The sequence below is a fragment of the Monodelphis domestica genome, chromosome 3 (assembly GCF_027887165.1).
Source record: "Monodelphis domestica isolate mMonDom1 chromosome 3, mMonDom1.pri, whole genome shotgun sequence".
NCBI lineage: Eukaryota > Metazoa > Chordata > Mammalia > Didelphimorphia > Didelphidae > Monodelphis > Monodelphis domestica.
Window position 1 is genome coordinate 535,821,807 of NC_077229.1, and position 21,980 is coordinate 535,843,786.

The window sequence follows — 21,980 nt, forward strand, 5'->3', positions numbered from 1 at the left end:
AATATCATCCTAGTCCCGTCTCAGCCGTTTGAGTCCTCCTGCTTTGAATCTATGTACTTATTTATTTACATGTTGTTTCCCCTTAAAGCTCCTTGAGGGTAAGGACAGTTTTTTCTTTTTCTGTATTTCTCCTCATATCTAGCCTAATGCCTGGCACATACTAAGCACTCCATAAATGTTTTTCACCTGGTTCTTTTTTGGCTTCTGTTAAACATAGTGCATTTTTTTGAGAATAGGGGCAGAGAGATGAAATTTGAAATTAACTGCAAATGGAAGTATCTCGTGTAGTTCATATCACACTGAGGCCAGAGGGAAACTAAGGTGTATTCTTCTAACACTTTCAATAGTTTCAACACTTTTCCACTTGGATTGCCTAGTGCCTGCTATATACTGACAAGTAACAGATGCAAGTAAATACAACATCATGTGAGGTCAGGCAAAACTCAAAGTAAAGAAGTCTAGTAATCCTGTCCTAGCTTCTCCATAATCACTCAGACTAGGGGGGAACATAGATGTTGTTCCACTCTTCATAAGAAATCCAAGCAGAGAAGCTCAGCTCTTCTTGACCTGCTCTTTGTGCCTGTATTCCCTCGGGCCCCTCCCCCTAACACACAGTCTCGAATTCTTCCTCAAATGACTAAGATATAATGCAACCCCCAACAGTATTCCCTTGCTGACAACTGAGATCAGACAATATTCCAGACAAGCAGAGTTAATGGATGACTTAACCCTCCCTCACCCACCAGCTGACAGGCTATCCCTAGGAGACAGACCACAGGCTGCTTTGTCTGCAAGTATCTATAGAAAGTACAGTGTAAAATTTCTTCCTTTTTGAACATTATCATAATCACATCGAGTTCCCCTGCTGAAATTCTGGAGGGGAGTGGGGGGAGCTGGGGTTGGAAAGGCATTTTGTTACTCATCTGGAAATTAAGATTTCATTTTGCAAAAACAGTTTTTTCTTGATGAGGAGACATCGATGAAGTCATTTTTTTTTCTTTTCCAAACTGCACTTTTGGAAACAAAAGGCAGCCAGGTTCTTTTCTATTGTTTATCCACACAATTGGGGATTGATGGAGGGGGACACAGAAAACTAATACTCTTGGAGAGGATTTGACATGCATCCAACTCAGTCTTGAGTCTCCTTGGTTCGAATTCTCCGGAATCTTTTTTAAGTGATCCCTTTTAGTTCTAAGGAGCTATTTTGGGTTGAAGTTTTTTAGAATACAAGGTGAGTTAGTATCCCATTTCCCACAAAGGGAGAAAATGTGAGTCTTGGCTCCCACAATTCATTCATGCATTGATCAAGCATTTTATTAAATAGCTACTATGTGTAGTGCATTCAGGAGCAGTATGGCCTAGTGAATAAAGGGACAGCCCTGGAGTTGATCAGGAAGATTAGTAATCATGCCCCTGGTGTATATTAACTGCTCTGTGATATGGGAAAATATAACTTAACGTCTTAGTGCTTTAGGCATTCTTTAAGACTACAAGTTACAAAAGAAATTCCCTTTAGTGAAGTCTAAACATGGGTTTAGGAAATAAATGTTGCAATGTGCTGTGCACAAGGAAAAAAAAGATACATAAGAAAGAAATAGTCAATGCAGTGTTTTATCTTAGAGGCATTAAGTTCTCCACACTGAAGAAATTAGGGACAAACTAGAAGATACCTCCCTGTAAATATGGGTGGTTTCTTTTTTGTTTTTTTTTCCCAGCATCTTGTTAGCACATATAAATGCTCAAGAAATTCTTATTGCATACATGTAATATAAAATTCTAGAAAGCTAGATGGAAGAAAACTAATTTGTAGATTATGGATAGGGAAGAGATTGGGAAAACTTTGTGGGATATTTGATTCGATCTTAAAGAATTGGTAGAAAATCAACAAAGCCTATGTCAAAATAGTTCACTGGAAGAGTTTGAGATGAAGGGAGTGGGGGTTGCACTGTGTCCAAATGAACATTTCCTGGGAAAAACTGCAAGGCCACAGTCGAGACAGATAACCGGGAAAAACTAAGACATCCTCCCCAAGGCCACAAGAACAAGGCCTGTTCTTTTCAGCTGCTCTATATATGTGCACTCCCGATCCTACTGGGGACGATTCTTTTGGGGAACCATCCTAGCGCTAGTAAATAAACCTCTCCCTGCTGTTTATTGCATTGTCTTTGCGTGTTCCTTTGCAGGGTACTTCCACTCAGACCCTAACAGAGAGACTTCAGGGGTGGCTCAGTAGATGGAAAGCCAGACCTAGTGTTTGGTGGTCCTGAGTTTGAGTATGACCTTAGATACTTCTTAGCCTTCTGACCCTGGGCAAGTCACTTAACCTCCATTGCCTAAACCTTAACACTTTTCTGCCCTGGAGCCAATCCATAGTATTGATTCCAAAATGAAAGTAAGGGTTTAAAAGAAGGAGTAGCAATCAGGATCAGGCTCATACAGTCAAGTGTGATGTGGAAGAATAGAGAAATCAATCAATAAGAATTGATTAAATACCTGTTATGTTCTTTACAGTGTGTTAGACTCGAGGGAAACAAAACTGAAATAGAAAAAATGTATACCCCCATGAAACTTGCATCTTAATGAGATGCAGTCAACAAATATTTATTAAATTCCTATTCTGATCCAGGCACTGTGCTTAGCTCTGGAGATACAGAGAGGGGCAAAAGATAGTTCCTATGGCCGAGAATTTCACAATGTAGTAGGGGAGACATCAAGCAAACATCTATGTACAAGGAAACTGGAGAGTACATCAACAGAAAGAAGATACTAGGATTAAAGGAAATTGGGAAAGACTCCCAGAAGAAGGTAAGGTTTTAGCTGCGATTCTAAGGAAGCCAGGAGATTGAAATGAGGTAGAAGAGCTAATCAGGCATGGGTGAGCTGAAATGCCTGAAAATGCCTAGAGTTCGGAGATGAAACGTCATGTTCAAAGAATAGCAATAAGCCAAGCCCAGTGGTGCTGGATGGAAAGAGCATGGAGGACTTAGTGAGTTGTAAGAAGGCTGGAACGTTTGGGGTGGGAGCAGGGGAACATGTTATGAAGGACTTTGAATCCCAAACAGAATTTTATATTTGATCCTAGAGATGATAGGGACTCACTGGAGTTCATCAGTCAGAGGCATGGCATAGTGAGACCTGGCCTTGGGGAAGATGGCTTTGACAACTGAGTCATGGATTGACTGAACTAGGAAGACACAGTCAGACCAGCCAACAGACTATTGCAGAGGTTCAGGCATGAGGAGATAAAGACCTATATGAGAGCAGTAGCGGTCTCTGAGGAGAAAATGGGAGAGATGTTCAAAGGTAAAATTAGCAATCAGATTATTTATGGAAAGCGTGAAAGAGCAGTAGAGAATGTTAATTACATTGTGAGCCTGTGGGACTAGGATTGTGAGGTATCCTCGAGAGTGATTAAAAAATTTGGAAGAAGGAAGGGTTTAGTAAGGAGTCAAAAAATGAGTTCCTTTTTTGCTGTGTTGATTTTAAAATGTCTATTGAACATCAAGATTAAAGTGTCTGCTAAGTTGGAGGTGTGAGTCTAAAGATGAGCAGAGAGGTTAGAGTAGACAAATTTAGGAATCAAATATAGAAATTATCATTAACTACATGGATTCCCTAAATTCACTAAGTGAAATAATAATCTTGAGAAAGAAGAGAAGAGGACTCAGGACAGATCCCTAGGGAGCGCTCACAGTGAATATCACCTGGATAACTAACCCCCAAAGGAAACTAAGGAGCAATCAGAGATAGGAAGAGAAACGGGAGAGTATCATAAAAAACTAGAGAGAAGGGAAGGTGGTGTCTGAGGCAGGGTGTGAATTTAAATCCTCTGACTCCATAGCCAGTTATTCTTTCAATTGTACCACATCATTTCTGTTCCCACATTTGTGGAAAAGGGGCAGAAGTGGCTGATCAACAGTATTAAAGTATGCAGATATGTCAAGAAGGATGATAATTGAGAAATAATTTTTAGGCAATGAAGAGACCATTTAGAAAGAGCGGTTTCAGTTAATGATGAGGCTGGAAACCAGATTGTAGAGAGTTGGGGGGTTGGGGAAGATGCAGATACACCTGTTATAGATAGCCTTCCCAAGAATGTTAGCCCCAAAAGGGAAAGTTGTAGAACGATAACCAGTTGGGATGGATGGACCAGTGGAAGGAAAGTGAAAGGGAGGCAGAGATGAGAAAGGAGAACAGGCCAGGGATGGGAGACAAACTTTTCAAAAAGCACCAAAATAGGAAGTAGCTCTAGGAAACAAACAAAAAGAAGGCCAGTTTGTCTAGACAATAGAATGAAAGAAAGGAAGTATTATTTAATAAATCTGGATTGTAGGAGGTTTGAAAAGAGAAGAAAAGATTCATGACAACTCATGTAAGCTGTTGCATACAGAGTCATGGAGAAATATAAAAATGACCTTGCTAAATTGAGAACCCAGTTGATAATAAATTTTTGGTAGACTAAACTCAGTTACATGACTTCTACCTCTATTAAACAGCATTTCCAAAAGAGTAATTTATTATGGTTGGTGTTGGGCAAGCAGGATTGATGATAAAACAAGGGAACAAGAGAGGGTAAAAATTTGTCTATTTGGGGGCAGCCAGGTGGCTCAACAGGATAGAGGGCCAAGCCTGGAGATGGGACATCCTGGATTCAAATGTGGCCTAAATTACCCTGAGCAAGTTATTTAATCCTAAATGCCTTGCCCTTACCACCTTGGAAATGATACCTAGTATTGATTCTAAGACAGAACGTAAAGGTTTTTTGTTTTTTTAAAATAACTATTGCTTTTGATTTCATTTTGAATAGAACTTAAAACTTGGAGAATATTTCCTCCTTAAACTCCAGTGGCAGCATTGGACTATTTTCATCTTATAGCCTGGGCAAATTCCTAATGATGATGTAATATTACTGTTCAGTCATTTCAGTTGTCTGATGTGACCCCATTTGGAGTTTTCTTGGCAAAGATACTAGAGTAGTTTGCCATTTCCCTTTCTAGAATCACGCAAGAATGGAGTCTAAGCTATAGAAGTCCCCACTTAGGAAAACATGGAAATCAAAGTAACTAATTAGGGTAGAGAGAAGGTAGTTTGACCCTAGAACCTCCCAGACCACTTCTGTAGGTATCCTACAGATATTGTACAATACCCAAAGAATGATAATAAGAAGAGCTTTTGTCTTCTTTTGTCTTTTATCTTCTCAAGAAAGTTTTTTCTTGTTCTTTGACTTTTGTCACTTTAAGAACTTTTTAAAGAACACAGATTTTTTAAAACACAAAAGCAAAGTCACACATCCCATAAAGGTAAATTTTTGCCAAAGAATGTCTTGCTTTACCATTAAACACTTTCTCCCCTCCCCCCCTCCCCCCCCCCCGGAAATCCTGAAAATTTTCTGAAATTCTTTTTTTGCTAACAGGAAGAGATGTGATCTCAAACCTCACCCTGTCTAAACATGTCTAAATGCCTTTGTCATCAGTGCACATTACTTAAATGTGTTTGTTGTTTAATTGTCTCCTGACTTTAACGATCTTGTCACCCCCTTTATATAAGTATGTGTTTCCATACTTGGAAATGGTGGTACAGTTGGAAATACCACTGGCTATGGAGTCAGAAGACTTGGGTTCACATCCTGCCTTTATATACTACCTGTATAACTTTGGTCAAGTAATTTAACTTCTTTCATCTTCAGTTTCCTCATTTGTGGCTTTTTATAAGGTTAAAATTATTTTATAAAAATTAATTAACTCATCCAAAATCACACTGTTGACTATGTGCAACTGTATTTTCCAGAAGACTATGAAAAATTGTACAAGGGCTATCAGAAAACTATTTCTGGGGTGGGTAGGTAGGTGGCTCAATAGGTAGAGAGCAAGGCCAAAAAACAAGAGTCCTAGGTTCAAATATAGCCTCAGACACTTCCTGTGTGACGCTGGGCAAGCCACTTAACCCCTATTGCCTAGCCCTTATTGCTCTTTGGCCTTGGAACCAAAACACACTATTGATTCTAAGATCAAAGGTAATGACATTTTTTTAAAAAATTGTAGTAATCATTTAATGAATTCCTTGAATGAGATAAGAATGTTTTTTTTTGCTTTCTTCTATTTTAAAATCTTCAGTGCTCCTCAATACTTGCTAAACTTTATCATCTATATCTATAAGAAGAGCATTCTTTGACTACATGATTTATTTTAACATCCTTTTGTTAGGTCACATTTTTTATATAGGTGGCATACTTTCATTTCTAGGCAGCACCTATTTTTCTAGGCTTTCCAGTAGAGAACACAATAATCACTAATCTTGCAAGACCCAAAAAGAATATAACAAAAAGGACAGTTTTTCTGGCCAGTTGGAAATTAAAGTTGAGCTATTATTCTCTAAGCTGCCTCTCCCCACAGAGTCAAGGAGAACTCAGGTCTTCAGGAAAAATATACTTCACAACAAAGGTAGACATTCTTTGTTGGTAATTTAGTTTTATGATGATGTATGTGAATTTGCCTTTTGTGTTTTCAAAAATCTCTTTTTTTTTAAGTTCTTAAAATGGCAAAAGTCAAAGAACAAGAAAAACTGGAGTCTCACTATTCTTTGAGTATTTTTTTACTCTTTGGGTATTGTTTTTCATTTTGATCTTTGAAGATCTCTAAGAAGTTTGTGAAATCAGAGGGGAAAAAGTCAGTAGAAATTTCTATCCTTTAAAATTGTCTCATTTTAGGGGGCAGCTGGGTAGCTCAGTTGATTGAGAACCAGGCCTAGAGACGGGAGGTCCTAGGTTCAAATCTGACCTCAGCCACTTCCTAGCTGTGTGACCCTGGGCAAGTCACTTAACCCCCATTGCCTAGCCCTTACCACTCTTCTGCCTTGGAGCCAATACACAGTATTGACTCCAAGATGGAAGGTAAGGGTTTAAAAAAAAATTGTCTCATTTTGCTATTTTGCTGGAATTCATGATATGAGATTTTTAGAGGAAAATTTAATGCTACACCTTGTTGAAGATCACTAAAAACAAAAACAGGTCTTTAAACAGTTAACAAAAGGAGATTTACTTAGCCTTAAAATAGTACCTGCAAATAAATGTTTTTTTAAAAAGATAGTAGAGTTGTACTTTTGTATCCACTAATTCAGTATCCTCTTATTCAATTACCTATGGTTAATCAGAGAAAAAAATTGAAAAATTTGGGTAATTCCAGACTAGGCCTCTTCCATGTGTCCCAAAGAAATCATTTCCCTAGCACCAGGGACCTCCTTCTACAAGTCCGATCTCCCAGCTGGGATGTAGAGAAACTCCTGGATAAAGAAAGAAACTTTCTCTGCAATTCCACGCTTCACGTCTCCTGTTACACTTATCTTTGGAGGGTATAGCCTGAACATCCCAGTGACTCTAAACTCCCACAGATCATCATCCCAACCTCATTCCTCTCCCATTCCCTTCAGTCCTCCTATCCCAGACTTTCATGCTAACTCTACCCAGCCCTTCCACTGTGCCCTCTGGAATGCCTGTTTCATAGACAACAAATTTCCCTTCCTCTTAAATCTCTTTCCTCCTACCTGAAACCTGCATTCCTTCTGATGATACAGCCTCCCTGGCCACTCGTACTAAGACTGGCTGCTTCTTCATTCTTCTCAACTCACCGGTCAAGGCATGGGAGATGGAACACTCTGCTCCTCTCAGGCTCTTCTCCTTCCTCTATCACTTAGTAACCTCTCTTCCTTTCCTTTAAAGTTCAAAATATTCATATCTACTACTCACTCAAAACACTAACAGCCCTCAGCTCACTCCCTTTCCTCCCTCAATAAGGTTGACAATTTTTCACTCCTCTCCAATTCCTGCCTTCATGCTAGGGGACTTCAAGGTGTATGTTGATTCTTCTTCAAATACCCTGTCAGTTCCTTGATGTGCTCCCCTCTCATGAGCTTGTCCTCCACCTCACCTCAGCCACATAGAAAGGTGGTCATAGTCTTGCTCTTGCCTTTACCCACAAATTTACCACCTTCATGTTTAAGAATTCCCAAATCCAATTGCCAATCATATTCTGTTGTCTTTTCATCTTCCTCTCTGCCTTTTCTTACATAACCCTACTCTTCATCCTTATTTTTATCTTCACTCTCTTAACCCCTCAATTCCCTCCCAGCCTGTTTCCCCTTTACTAACCAGTTTCTCATCTTCTTCCTCTCTTGACTCACTAGTGAACCAATTCAACTCTATCCTTCCCTCTTAGATCGCCAGCTCCCTTTTTCTCTAATCATGCCCAGCCAAGCCTCAGTCTTAGATCACTCTACATGGTTAAGTGACCCCTTTCCATCCCATTTCTTAGACAAATTGCCTTCTCTGTCATCCCCATTCTTTCTCTTGTTTTCAAACTCTCCTCTATTAACACATTCTTTACTAATTACAAATATGCCCATATCTCTCCCACCCTAAAAAAAAAACCTTGTTTGACCTTTCCGTTCCTATATCTCTTTTGCCCATCGTAATTGTTCTCTCCAAAATTACTAATGATCTCTTAATTGCTGAATCCATTGCCTTTTTCTCAATCTTCATTTTCCTTGACCTCATTGCAGCCTTTGATATTTTTGACTCTCTCCTTACACTGTTTTCTCTAGGTTTCTGGAACAACATTTTACAATAGAAATTGGAAATTAAGTAATCCAATCCTAAAAAGTGAGTGCAATCAAACAACAAATCAAAGGAAGTCAGTATTTTCATTAAGATAATGACAATAATGAGAAAGCCTACCAAAATTTATGAGATGCAGCCAAAGTAATATTTAGGGGAAATTTTACATCTCTAAGGCATGTAACCAATGAAAAAAAGAAAGAGCAGATCAATGAAATATTGCAACTAAAAAAATTAGAAAAAGAACATAAAAAATCCTCTATTAAACACTAAAATAGAATTCCTGAAATTCTAAGTAGAGAGGAATAATTTTAAGTATTTGTATTATGTATTAATTATCTAATATGTATTTTATTTAATTTACTTAATGTTCAATTAAGTACTTTAATTAAGGGTAGAGTTATTGCTAGACTAACCCTTCACTGTTAACATTATAAAGAAATAGACATAATTTTATGAGAAGAGAATCTGGAGATTATTGAATTAAAGGCTTTTGCCATTGAAGAGTCTTTTCATGCTGTGACTTGAAAAAGCTAAACAAGACAAAAAAAAAGCAAGAGACAGAGAAAGAGAGAGTATCTTTCTTTTTGGAAGTTATGTTGCAAACAAAATGAAAAGGATTTTTGATAAGTGACTATAATTTTTTTTTTTTAAGTGAACTGACTGGTGTAATGGTAATGGTGTCAAAAGTAAAGGAAAGTCATTTACCATCATGGTGAAGGTATGTGATGACTGATTAGAGTTCACACAGCTAAAATATAACTATATTATTTTGTTTTATTATTTTGTTTTATTAATTACTTCATTGTTAGTAAACTATATGCAAGATGAATTTGGTTCATGGGCCAGACCTTGGTCTAGACAAGCTACAAAACAATAAAATCAGCTCTGATTTATAGTGTTTCCAGTTTCCATGCCGCAAATGTGATTCTCCTGTGCTAGTGTGAGCTATTTCCAAGATACTGCTGGAAATCCCTCATCCAATTCTATTCCAAACTCTGAAAAAGCATCTCCTTATTTTTCCTTCTTAACATTGATGTTTCAGGGGAGTCTTCCTGCCTATCAAAAATTTCCTGACTCTCCTCATTCTCTCTCCTCCACCAAAGATCTCATAGGGATCGATCCACAATTGAAGTGTAGTGGTATAAAATAATATAACTTAATGAAAATACAAGTTAAATAATTTATTAGGGTCCAACTAGGTTAAAGTGGTTAGGACCCTGGAGTTAAAGAGATCTAAATTCAAATCCAGCCTCACACAGTTGAGCAAGTCACTTTAGTCTTGCTAAGCCTCTGTTTCCTCATCTATGAGGATAATTATGACATCCACCTCCCAGGGTTGTTGAGAAGATAAAATGAGAGGATATTTGTTAACTTTGCAAAACTTAAAGTACTCTATAAATACCAACTATCATTATTATTAAAAATAAATAAAGGAATAGAAGTTGGGAATACATACTTAAATTTTTTTTCTTATTTTGAGTTCCAAATTCTCTCTCTCCCTCTTCTCTCCCCTCCCTGAGACAATGATTATTCTGATATAGATTTCACATGTGCAATTCTTTAAAACATTTCTCCATATTAGTCATTTTTGGAAGAGATCTGAAACAAAAAAAAAGAAGAAAGAAAGTGAAATATAATATGTTTTGGGCTGCATTCAGACTCCATCACTTATTTCTTTGTCTTGGGTCACTGTATTGCTGAGAATAGCATGGTCATTTATACTTGTTCATCAAATAATATTGCTATTTCAATGTTCTTCTGGTTCTTCTCATTTCTCTTTGCTTCGTTTCATGTATATCTTCCCAGATTTTTCAGAAATCATTCTGCTTGTCGTTTCTTATAATAGTATTCCATTACAATCACATATTTCCTCAACTGATATATGTCCTCTTGATTTCCAGTTCCTTGTGTGAATCTTAAAAATTCTCAGACCCTACTTCATAAGATTTGGTTAAGACCATTCCCCATTTTAAACAATGAAGGAACTTAGATGAGGAATGTGAGATCTCTACTCCACCCCTACTTAAGCATACTTTAGGGGAAGAAACTCCTTGCTGAACAATGAAAAATACTTAAACCCATACTTATAGTAAGGCAAAAGTTCTTAAGCTGTGCCTATTTTTAGATCTAATACAAAAGGGTGCTATGTACCTATAAAGGTCAGGCAACTTGTGAATTTACAAGGAGCAAAGAGGTGAGAACTTACTCAGAGGTTTTTTCAGGTGTGAACTTAATCAAAAGTTTAAGCCTACTTAGGAGTGAATTAAGAATGGTCTGTCCTTTGGAAACCGTCTACTGTGATTGGTAGATGTGAGAACTTAGGGGAGGTGACATAGGAGAAAATTCCCTTTAAAAGGAGATGAAAAGCTGAGAGAGGGGGCTCTCTCTCGGGACTCTCTCAGGGATGGTCAGAAGAATCTCTCTCTGGAGATGGAGCTGGCTGAACTGGTGTCTCTGAACACTAAAATCTAGCTTGGGATAAATCTTGTGGTGAGTGGATTGAAGACTGACTGATCTCTCTCTCAAGGCTGGCCTACGCTGGCCTAGCCTTTTTTCTCATTATTCCCTTTTTCTCTCTCTCTTTCTTTAATTCCTCATTTGTATTAATTAAAATCTCTATAAAACCCAGTTGGCTTGGGTATATTTAATATTTGGGAATTATTCCCTGGCGACCACCTTATATTTGATTTAAAACAAGACACTGTCTTGAAACCATATTTTCTGCGGTCACAATTTAAACCAACCACTCTTTTATCTGCCACAGTTTATAACTCCCACTATTTTATCTCACTACACTTGCTAACACAAAAAGAGCTGCTATAAATATTTTTGTACAAATAGATCCTTTCCCTATTTTTTGACATTTTTGGAATACAGCCCCAATAGTGGTATTGCTGGGTCATAAGCTATGCACAGATTAATGTAATTGGTCACATTTCCAAATTGTTCTCTGGAATGTTTGGATCAGTTCACAACTTCCCCGAGAGTACATTAGTGTCCCAACAGCCCCACATCCCTCCCAATATGGATGATTTTCCTTTTCTGTTATATTTGTATTTCTCTAAACACTGATTTGGAGCATTTTATATGATTAGCATATGATTTCATTTTCTTAATCTGAAAACTGCCTGTTCATATCCTTTGAACATTTATTAATTGGAGAATGACTTATATTTTTATAAATTTGGTTCAGTTCTTTATAATAATACACATTTATTATTTTTATTTCCATTATTGTAATTTCTTAGCACTAAATTGCAGGGTGATGCCTCGGGCATTGCCAGAGCCTCTTAATCCATAACCAGTCAGGCATAGGATAGGATATTTGATAGTCATAGGCTCTTAGACTTTTCCCAATGATTCATTGAACTCTTCAGGTTGATTTTGAAGTTATCAGAAATATTCCAGGTAGACCTAGTGTACACATCAACAATATGGAAATAGGTTTTGATCAAAGGCATGTGTGTAATTGCACATCAGCTACAGGAGTGGTTGAGGGGAGGGGAGGGAAAAAAACATGATTCTTATAACCAAGGAAAAATATTCTAAATTGACTAATTAAATAAAATTTTCAAAAAAAATTAAAAGGATGCATTGAAAAAAAAAAAAGTAGGTAGAGAGATCAGAATCCAGATAGGCCTAAAGTCCCTACTATATCCTATGGCTATTGAAAAAGATGGACTCTAATCTAGAAACCCAGAGAATTCCCTCACACATACCTCTAACTCCAGGTGAGAAACGTTTTATTTTTTGTAGATGAAAATCTCCCAAGTGATTCTGGGACCTGTGGGTATTGAGCACCTACTGCATGTGAGCAACTATAGTTTTGATAGTAATGAACTGTGTTACGTACATGGTTCCTTTCTATTCCTTTGTGGCCCACTTACCCAGGGTATGACCTGTGAAAGACACTGAATACACTCTCTAACCTTCTTGTACTCATTGTGGCCAACACTGAATCGTGGGAATATGTGTAGGGCATACATGATGTTTGTTGTTGTTCTTCCTTTCCAGCACAACCAGCTCTACGGCTAGTAGCTGTGATACAGAGTTCACAAAGGAAGATGAGCAGAGGCTAAAGGATTATATTCAGCAGCTCAAGAATGACAGGGCAGCTGTCAAACTGACCATGCTGGAGTTGGAGAGCATCCATATTGATCCTCTTAGTTATGATGTCAAGCCTCGTGGAGATAGCCAAAGACTGGATCTAGAAAATGCTGTGCTGATGCAGGAGCTGATGGCGATGAAGGTACGTGTTCAGCGACTGCTGTTTATATTGGCCAGGCTGACACTGGATGGCCAACCTTAGAAATTCTCCCCAGAAAAAGCCCTGACAAGTGATGGCAACAAATCAACTGATAGATTAATTTTAGAAATTAGTGAGTGAATGAGTGTTATACGGGTTCATTTTTCCTGACCTACCAAAAAAAAAAAAGAATGAAGAAGTGACTAAAATTAGAGAGGTTGTGAAAGCATGTCATATGCTTCATTTATTATCGAGAGAAAGAGATTGATAAATTTGTCACAGAGAGAGAGAGAGATTGAGACTAGACTAGGGTCTAGAGCAAGACAGGACTAATTTAGAGAGGGATGACAGTGCAGAGAGAATAGTCATCAGGTTTATACCTGGGCAGAAAATGAATTTGATAGCCATAGAGAAGAGGGTTGTGCCAAAGTCTAAGAAGAGAACTGTAGAGTCCAATCATCCCAAAATCTTACTCTGGATTATATTATTTTAATTTGTGTGTGTGTGTCCCACCTACTAGATTGCAAGCTCTTTGAAGACAGAGAGTAAAAGTACTTAGCACAGTTATTTATACAGTCAGTATTGAATAAAAGTCTTAAGTACAAGATAAGGGAGATCTAATTATACAGAATTTTTTCTGAAAAAAATAAACTCACTGTGAGTCAAGAGTATTCGGACAGCCCCAAGTGCTAATATTAGATGGTATTGAGAGTCAAAATGTCCATGACAAGAGAGGTGTTAGATCCTGTGTGGTTGAGTCTTCCTTCTGTCAAACGACATCTAGAAAATTGTGTTCTTGGATAAATTGTGGTGACTATCCGTCGTCCCAGAACAAATTTTAGTTCTTGGTCTCTGTCACCTCAGAAACTAGTTGAAGGGATGTAGTGGGTGGGATCAGCCTATGACTGTTTCCTACTGGGAAAAAAACCCTTCCCCTCCCCTTCCTAGTGGCAAGAAGAAATTACTCAGCTTTGGGCTGCTTCATTTCTCATTTTTCTCTTTGGATGATGATTTATAATCCCAGAGATGATTCATGTCTTCAGTCTGCTAAAACAACTGCACACCAGTGGCCATCCCTAAGCATCTCTTTTTCCTTTGCTCTGGGTGATGCTCCCAGGGATGTGACATGCTTGGGCAGAGACCTGGATAGCTTAGAAGTTGCACGTCTCGTTTGCCAAACTCTTAAAAAAACAAAGCCAAATACTCTTTGCCTTCGAATCCGGGGTTTTGCCTATCTGGGTCATGCTATCTGCCTAAGAGATGTAATGGGATAATATTTCTAAAGTTCCTAGCACAGCGCCTAGCACATAGAAGATACTTCATAAATACTTATTCCCCTTCTACTGCCAATACAATGGAGAAAATTTAACGAGTTCTCATCCTTATCCCTGTTTGCTAATTAGAACTGAGGAGTTGGACTGTTTTCTGTTAGATAATTCACTTTAACCTCCGGTAGAGCCTGGGGCTCACGTTCTGGACTCTACAAACATGAGGTCAAAGCTAAATTTACTTGTTCTGTTCATGGCTTTCTCCCAAGAATTTAGTAAGTGAATTTAGTATCTTTAGTAAGGTACATGAGGGATGCCTATCAAATTGGCAGATGACATAAAATCTGGGAGGGTACCTAACACAACAGATGACAGAATCTAAAAAGATCATAACAAAAGGTTCTGCCAAGAGCATTGAATTTAATTTAAAAAGATAACGTGTTCAAAATCGTGATAAACATGATAAATCAATTATTTATCTTTTAAAAAATAGTGGCATATTAGTGATTCAGCAAAAATAGCTAATACAAACCTGAACTCCGATCATTTCAGGGGATGATAATCCAATTGCATTCTTCTCTTGCCTAAGGACATCTAGAATACTTTATTCCCTTTTGGAGGCATTAAATTTAAGAAGAATAAGCTAAAAAGTGTACAGAAGGAGTAACTACGCTTATTTAGCCTAGAAGGAAAAGACTCAAAGTAAAAAATGATAGCTGTGGTCAGGTATTTGTTGGATAATTATGTGGAGAAGTAAGTTGAAGTTTTTTTGTTTGCATCAAAATGGCAGAACCAGGAGCAACAGACAATAATTCCTTAATGTCAGAAAAAAGATTCCTAAAAGTTGGAGCTGCCCATAAATAGAATGAGTTGCCTTAACAGGGGGCAGATTGCCATTTCTTGCAATCCTATAGGCAGAGGCTTTCTGAGTACTTCTTTGGTACTTGATAGTGGGTATTCCTTTCAAATATATATCACATAGATTGATGCTGAGATCCCTTCCATACCTCAAATTATGTGACTACATTTAGAATATCATCTTTTTAATTTTTTGTTTTAAATAACATTTTCCCCAGTTACATGCTAAAACATTAACATTCATTTTCTAACATTGTGAGTTCTAAACTCTCTCCCTCCTTTTCCCTCACCCATCTCTGAAATGGTAAGCACAATATATAGGTTGTATATATGCTGTCATGCAAAACATTTCCATATTAATTATGTTGTGGAAGAAGACACCTATTAAAAAAACTCATGAAGGAACTAGAGTGGAAAATAGTTTGTATGCTCAGATTCCACCGATTCTTTCTTTGGAAGTGGATAGCATTTTTCATCCTGACTCCTTTGGAGTTTTCTTGAATCATTGTAGCTAATAACTACATCATTCAAAATTGATTTATTAGAAAATTGATCTATACTTTTCTTTCTCAATTTTTGCTCCTCTTGGTTTAGGCATCAGCAACCATATTTGTATGATAAAAGGAATTTGGTAGGATTCCTTCTTTGTCTTTTTTCCCAAATACTTTAAATAATAATGGGATTAATTATTCTTTAATGTTTGGTAGAATTCACTTATTGAATCCATCTGGTCCTAGGGTTTCTTTCTTAGTTATTGACTTTCTTGGCTTATTCAATCACTTTTTCTAAGATGAGGTTATTTAAGTATTCTATCTCTTCTTCTGTTAACCTGAGCAATTTATATTTTTACAAGTATTCATTTCATTTAAATTTGATTTATTGGCATGTAATTGAGAAAAATAGCTCTTAATAATAGTGTTAATTTCCACTTTATTGGAAGCAAATTTACCTTTTTTCATTTTTCATACGGGTAATTTGTTTTTTTCTTTCTTTAAATAAAATTAGCCTGTGGTTTATCTGTTTTATATTTTATATTTATTTGTTTGCAAAACCAGCTCCTTGTCTTATTAGTTCAGTAGTATTCTTATTTCAATTGTATTCATCTCCTTTGATTTTTCAGGATTTCCAATTTGATGTTTAATTGGGGTTTTTTAATTTGGCCTTTTTCTAGTTTTTTTAGTTATGCCTAATTAATTTATCTTCTATTTTTCTATTTTATTGATGTGAAAATTTAAAATATAAATTTTCCTCTAAATACTACTTTCACTGCAGAGGTTCCAATTAATCTTTGATCCCTTTCCACTGCCTTTTATTAAGTATAATTTTTTATTACATTATGGTCTATGAAATATGCATTTAATATTTTTGCTTTTCTGGTTGGGAGATCAATTTTTGTATATGTGCCATGTACCACTAAGAAAAAAAATATTCCTTTCTATCCCCATTCAATTTTTTCCAGAGATCTATCATATAACTTCAAAAATTCTATTCACCTTATCTCTTGTTTTCTTTTGATTTTTTTAGATTTATCTTGTTCTAAGAGAAAACTGAGGTCTCTCACTAGTGTAATTTTACTGTCTATTTCCTCCTATAACTCATCTAGCATCTTCTTTAAGAATTTGGATACTATGCCATTTAGTACTGAAATTGCTTCGTTGTTTATGATACCTTTTATTAAAATGTGGTTTTCTTCCATATTCCTTTTAATAGTACTATTTTTGCTTTTGTTATATGTAAGAGGTTATTGTTGCCCCTGTTTTTTTTTACTTCAACTAAAACATAAGCAGAAATATTCTCTTACCTTTATTCTGTGTATTTCTCCCCTGCTTCATATATGTTCTTTGTAAACAATATTTTATAGGATTCAGATTTTTTATCTACTTCAATTTTTTATAAACCCATACCTTCCATCTTAAAATCAATACTCTATGTTGGTTCCGAGAAGTGATGAGATATATGCAATAGGGTTAAGTGACTTGCCTAGGGTCACAGAGCTAGGAAGTATCTGAGGCTTGATGTAAACCCAGGACCTCCTGACTCTCAATTCACTAAACTATTGTTTAGTGCTAGTTCCAAGCTGCCCCCTATCTACTTCCATTTTATGGGTAAGTTGATCTCATTCACATTCAGAATTATGTTTATTGTGTGTTTTCCTGCATCCTATTTTGCTCCAATTTTCCTTTCTCATTCTTCTTTCACCCTTTTCCTCCTTACAGATACTTTGCTTTTGACCACTGCCTCTCCCAAATTGCCCTCCCTTCCATCAGTCTCTCTCCCTTCTCTTGTCACCCTCCCCTCCTTCTTCCCTACTGAGTAAAATAGATTTCTATACCCAATTGAGCATGGGAGTTATTCATTCTCTGAGCCAATTCCAATGAAAGTAAGGTTCAAGTTTTGTTCTAACCTGCTCATCTTCTCTTCCAATGAAATCATTTTTATACCTCTTTATGTGAGATAATTTGCCCAATTCTGTCTCTCCTTTCCCTCTTTTCTCAGTGCATTCCTCTTTCTTCACCCCTTAATTTTGTTTTTTTCGGATATCATCCCATCTTATTCAACTTACTCCCATGTACTCCTTCTAACAGCTTTTCTATACTCCTTCTAATTACCCTAATAACAACAAAGTTTTAAGAATTATAAGAATAATCTCCCCCTGGAGGAATGTAAACAGTTTATCTTACTGAATCCTTTTTTCTTTTGGGTCACCTAGGTGGCTCAGTGGATTGATAGCCAGGTCCTGGATTCTAATGTGACTAAAGATATTTCCTAAATGTGTAACTTTGCACAAGTCGCTCAACCCAAATTGCCTAGCCCTTATTCTGCCTTAGAATCAATATTTAGTATCAATTCTAAGACATAAATTAAGATCTAAATGTGTTCTCTTTCCTGTTTAGCATTTTATTTTTCTATTGTATCTTGCATCTGAAAATCGAAATTTCTGTTTATCTCATCAACAATGCTTGAAAGTCTTCTATTTCATTAAATATTCTTTTTCTCCCCTAAAGGATTATACTCAGTTTCACTGGGTAAGTGATTCTTGGCAGTAATAATATCCCCTTTACCTTCTGGAATATCATATTCCAATCCCTCTAACTCTTTAATATAAAAGCTACTAAATACTATTTATTCCTGATTGTTACTTCACAATATTTAAATTACTGCTTTCTGGCTGCTTGCAGTATTTTCTCATCAGTCTGGGTGTTGTAGGCTTTGGTGGGAACATTCTTGAGATATTTGTGGATCTCTTTCAGGAGTTGATCAGTGAATTCCTTCCATTCCTATTTTCCTTTTCTTATTGATGCTATCAGGACAGTTTTCCTTAATAATTTCTTGTAATATTATGTCTTGGCTCTTTTTAAAAAGCATAGCTTTCAGATATTCCAATAATTCTTAGATTATTTCTCCTCAATATTCTAGATCAGTTTTCCCAAATAAGATAATTTATATTTTCTTCTTTTTTTTAAGTCTTTTGATTTTGGAGTCTTCTACTTGTCTAATTATAATTTTTAGGAAAATTCTTTCTTCCTTGAGTTCCATTTGACCAATTTTTATTCTCTTTGGGATACAGACCTAGTAGTGGTATTTATATGCATTGCCTTATAGCCCTTTGAGCATAATTCTAAATTGTCCTTCACAATGATTGGATCAGTTCTCCATTCCATGAGGAATGCATTAGTATCCCAATTTTGCCACAAACCCTCTAACACTTATCATTTTTCCTTACTGTCATATTGGTTAATCTGATAGATGTGAGGTAGTGCCTCAGAGTTGTTTTAATTTGCATTTCTCTAATAAAGAGGGATTTAGGACATTTTTTCTTATGATTCTTGATAGTTTAATTTCTTCAACTAAAAACATGAATAAGCAGTTATCAAAAAAAAAAAGGCTTGCAAAAACAGCTCTAGAAAAGATAGCTCCAAATCGTTGATAACAAGAGAAATAAAAGTCAAAACAACTTTAAGGTTTTACCTCACTCCTAGAAAATTAGGAAAGTTGAAAGAAGTAGTGTTGGGAGGGCTACAAAAAGACACTGTTAAAGCTGCCACTTGCTTCAAGTTTTCTGGAAAGTAATTTAGCAATTTGCTAAAAACAGGACTAAAATGTCCATTCCTGTTGATTGAAAGTTCCACTGTTTAGCTTTTCCTCTGAGGTCAAAGAAAGAAAAGTCCTAACTATACTTAGAATATTCATAGGAGTACTTTTTGTGGTAACGAAGAACTAGAAACAAAGTTATTTTTTTGCTGTCCCCATTGATTAAGGAGTAGGTAAAGAAATTGAGATACTTGGTTAAAATAGAACATGATCTGAACCATAAGAAATTATGAACATGAAGAATTCAAAGAAGAATTGGAAGATTGCTATTTTTATGAGTCAGCCATTCATTTTTATTTTTTATTTTTAAGATTATTTCATTTTTCCCCAATTACATTTCCAACTTTTTTCAAAGAATATTGTCTCAAATTCCCTTTCTCCCCATCAATGTTTCACTCCTTTTGAGATGGTAAGCAGTTTCATATAGATTTTACATATGCAAGCCATAGAAAAGATTTTTTCATATTAATCCTTTGTGAAAGGAAACACAAATAGAAAAAAAAATGAAGAACTTTTAAAAAGTTTACTGTGGTCTAGATTCAGACTCAGTTCTTTTTCTTTAGGAGTAAATGACCCTTTTTTATCATGAGCCTTTTGGGATAGTTTTGAATCATTGTATTGCTCAAAATAGCTATTATTCACAGTTTTTAATTGTTAAATGTTTCTATTATTGTACAATGTTCCCCTGGTTCTATTTATTTCACTCTGATTTATTTCATGTAAGTCTTTCCAGGTTCTTCTGAGCTTCTCCTGCTTGTAATTTCTTACAGCACAATAGTATTCCATTGTAATCATATCTGATATTTTACTCAGACATACCCCAATTGTTGAGTATCCTTGGAAGATTCCTATTAACCAATGCAAAGTGAAATACAAACAAAAAATCAATGTGCATAATGACTAAAACTATGTAAATTGAAAGGGGAAAAAATTTTGTGCTTTGTCATTTTAATGATCAAGACAGACCCAATAAAGGATGAGAGGGTGTACTTCTCTCTGCAGAGATAGGGCATTGTGTATGTTGTTATTCAAATGTTAGTTTTTTTGGACTGATTTTCTTCCTTGAATTTTTTTTTGTAAGAGATGGTTCACTAGGTTGGTTGGGGGGTGGCAGATATATTTGGAAATGAATAAGATGTAAAAACAGAAGATAATTTTCTTTTACATAGTAAACATTGATTTTCTTATGTCAATAATGTGGTTAGCAGTTTTTCTGAACTCATTCCTGTTGAGCCAGATTTAAAGTAGTAATAAGTAGGACTTTATTATTTAAAATGCCATCTTAGTGATGGGAATCATTCTCTGAACTCCCCCTTCTAGAGCTAAAACTAGTCTACAAAGTTGTATTAGTAGATCATATGACTATAGAAATGCACGTGATCTGTTTATATCCAGCCCAAAGGAAAGATCTAGTAACAATGAAAAAAATTGTTTACATAGCTTGGCATAGTAGTTTCAAAATTAAATCATGTTAGCATGATCTGGTGCCTGACCCAAATATAGTACTTTCCCATTTTGAACTCAGTTATTTTCCTTCTCTTGCCAGGCTTTCATTTGTATGACCTTCTTTTAAGAAGTTCATTTTTCAGAATTAACAAGGGGAGTTTATTCTGTTTTGTTCATTTTGGTTGAATCTCAGAAATTATGTCAAGGAATAATGTGCCTAGTGCAGAAACTTTCAACTCTCTTATTCCACACCTTGTTCTGGGTCAGTCAACAAGCATTTTATTAAGTATTTACTATCTGCAAAGCACTTTGCCAAGTGCTGATGAAGCAAAAAAAAATGGGAAAAGACAATCTCAGCCCTAACAACCATGAACAAAGAAGCTATACATGGGGTAAATAGGAAATAATCAACAAAGAAGGCATTAGAATAAAGAGGGATTGGGAAAGACTTCTTATAAAAGATGGGATTTTAGTTAGGACTTGAAAGAAATCAAGGAAACCAGGAAGCAGTCATGATAAAAATCTGGAATAAAGAGAAACTGAGACACAAAGTTCCAAGCATGATCAATTTATTAACAAGGCTAGTAATAGCCAATAAAAAGGATCTGAGACTTCCCAGTAGTTAAGAATATATCTGACAGAGAAACTTTTATATAACTGGTTATATAATAATCCAGTGACATCTAAACTAAGACTGTGATTTGTGTATCAGAGATAGTGAGAGACTGGGAATGATAGAAGCATTGGTCTGGTGAAGGAGACAGGATGGATTGGGGTCACTTGTTCAGGGAAAGGGGTCGGCTTTGGTGAGGAGAATGGTCAGCTTTTCATGTGAGGCAGAGATAAAGGAGATAGGGATGTCAGTACCTGAGTGATAATGAGATGAGGAGGATCAGAGAATGAGCTAATTTTTTCAGTAAAATTTGAGGCAGGTTCTTGGGTGAGAAGGCTGTCATAGAAGGAGGAATCCTGGAAAGCTTGGAGAGGGACAGAAAGATCTTGGAAGAGCCCCAGTGAAAAATGAGTAAATTAGGAAGATATAAAAATATTGCCTCACTGAAGGAAGGGCCCCATTGGAGTTATATAATATATATTTGTAGTGGATATAATGGTCATAAGATTTTTCTCTGTGAACTAGCAGATCATATGCCTTCTTATGTTTTTTTCCATAGGAGGAAATGGCTGAGCTAAAGGCCCAGTTATACCTACTGGAGAAAGAGAAGAAAGCTCTGGAACTGAAGCTGAGTACTCGAGAGGCACAGGAACAAGCATATTTGGTGCACATTGAACATCTCAAATCTGAGGTGGAGGAACAGAAGGAACAAAAAATGAGGTCACTCAGTTCCACCAGCAGTGGAAGCAAAGAAAAAACTGGCAAGGTAAGGGAGTGTAAAGTGCTGGTCAATAACTTGAATGGCAAAGGGTAGTTGATGGGGAAGGGAAGGATAGAAGAAAGCAA

General features: G+C 36.3%; 1 protein-coding gene across 1 annotated transcript in view; it reads left to right on the plus strand.

The window, feature by feature from the left end:
- MCC (MCC regulator of WNT signaling pathway) overlaps positions 1–21,980 on the plus strand; it is a 305,041-nt gene that overhangs the window by 238,556 nt on the left and 44,505 nt on the right. The window contains exons 13-14 of the mRNA XM_007486587.2: positions 12,626–12,860; positions 21,694–21,900. Of these exons, the coding sequence (XP_007486649.1) occupies positions 12,626–12,860; positions 21,694–21,900 (442 nt within the window). The remainder of the gene's footprint in view (positions 1–12,625; positions 12,861–21,693; positions 21,901–21,980) is intronic.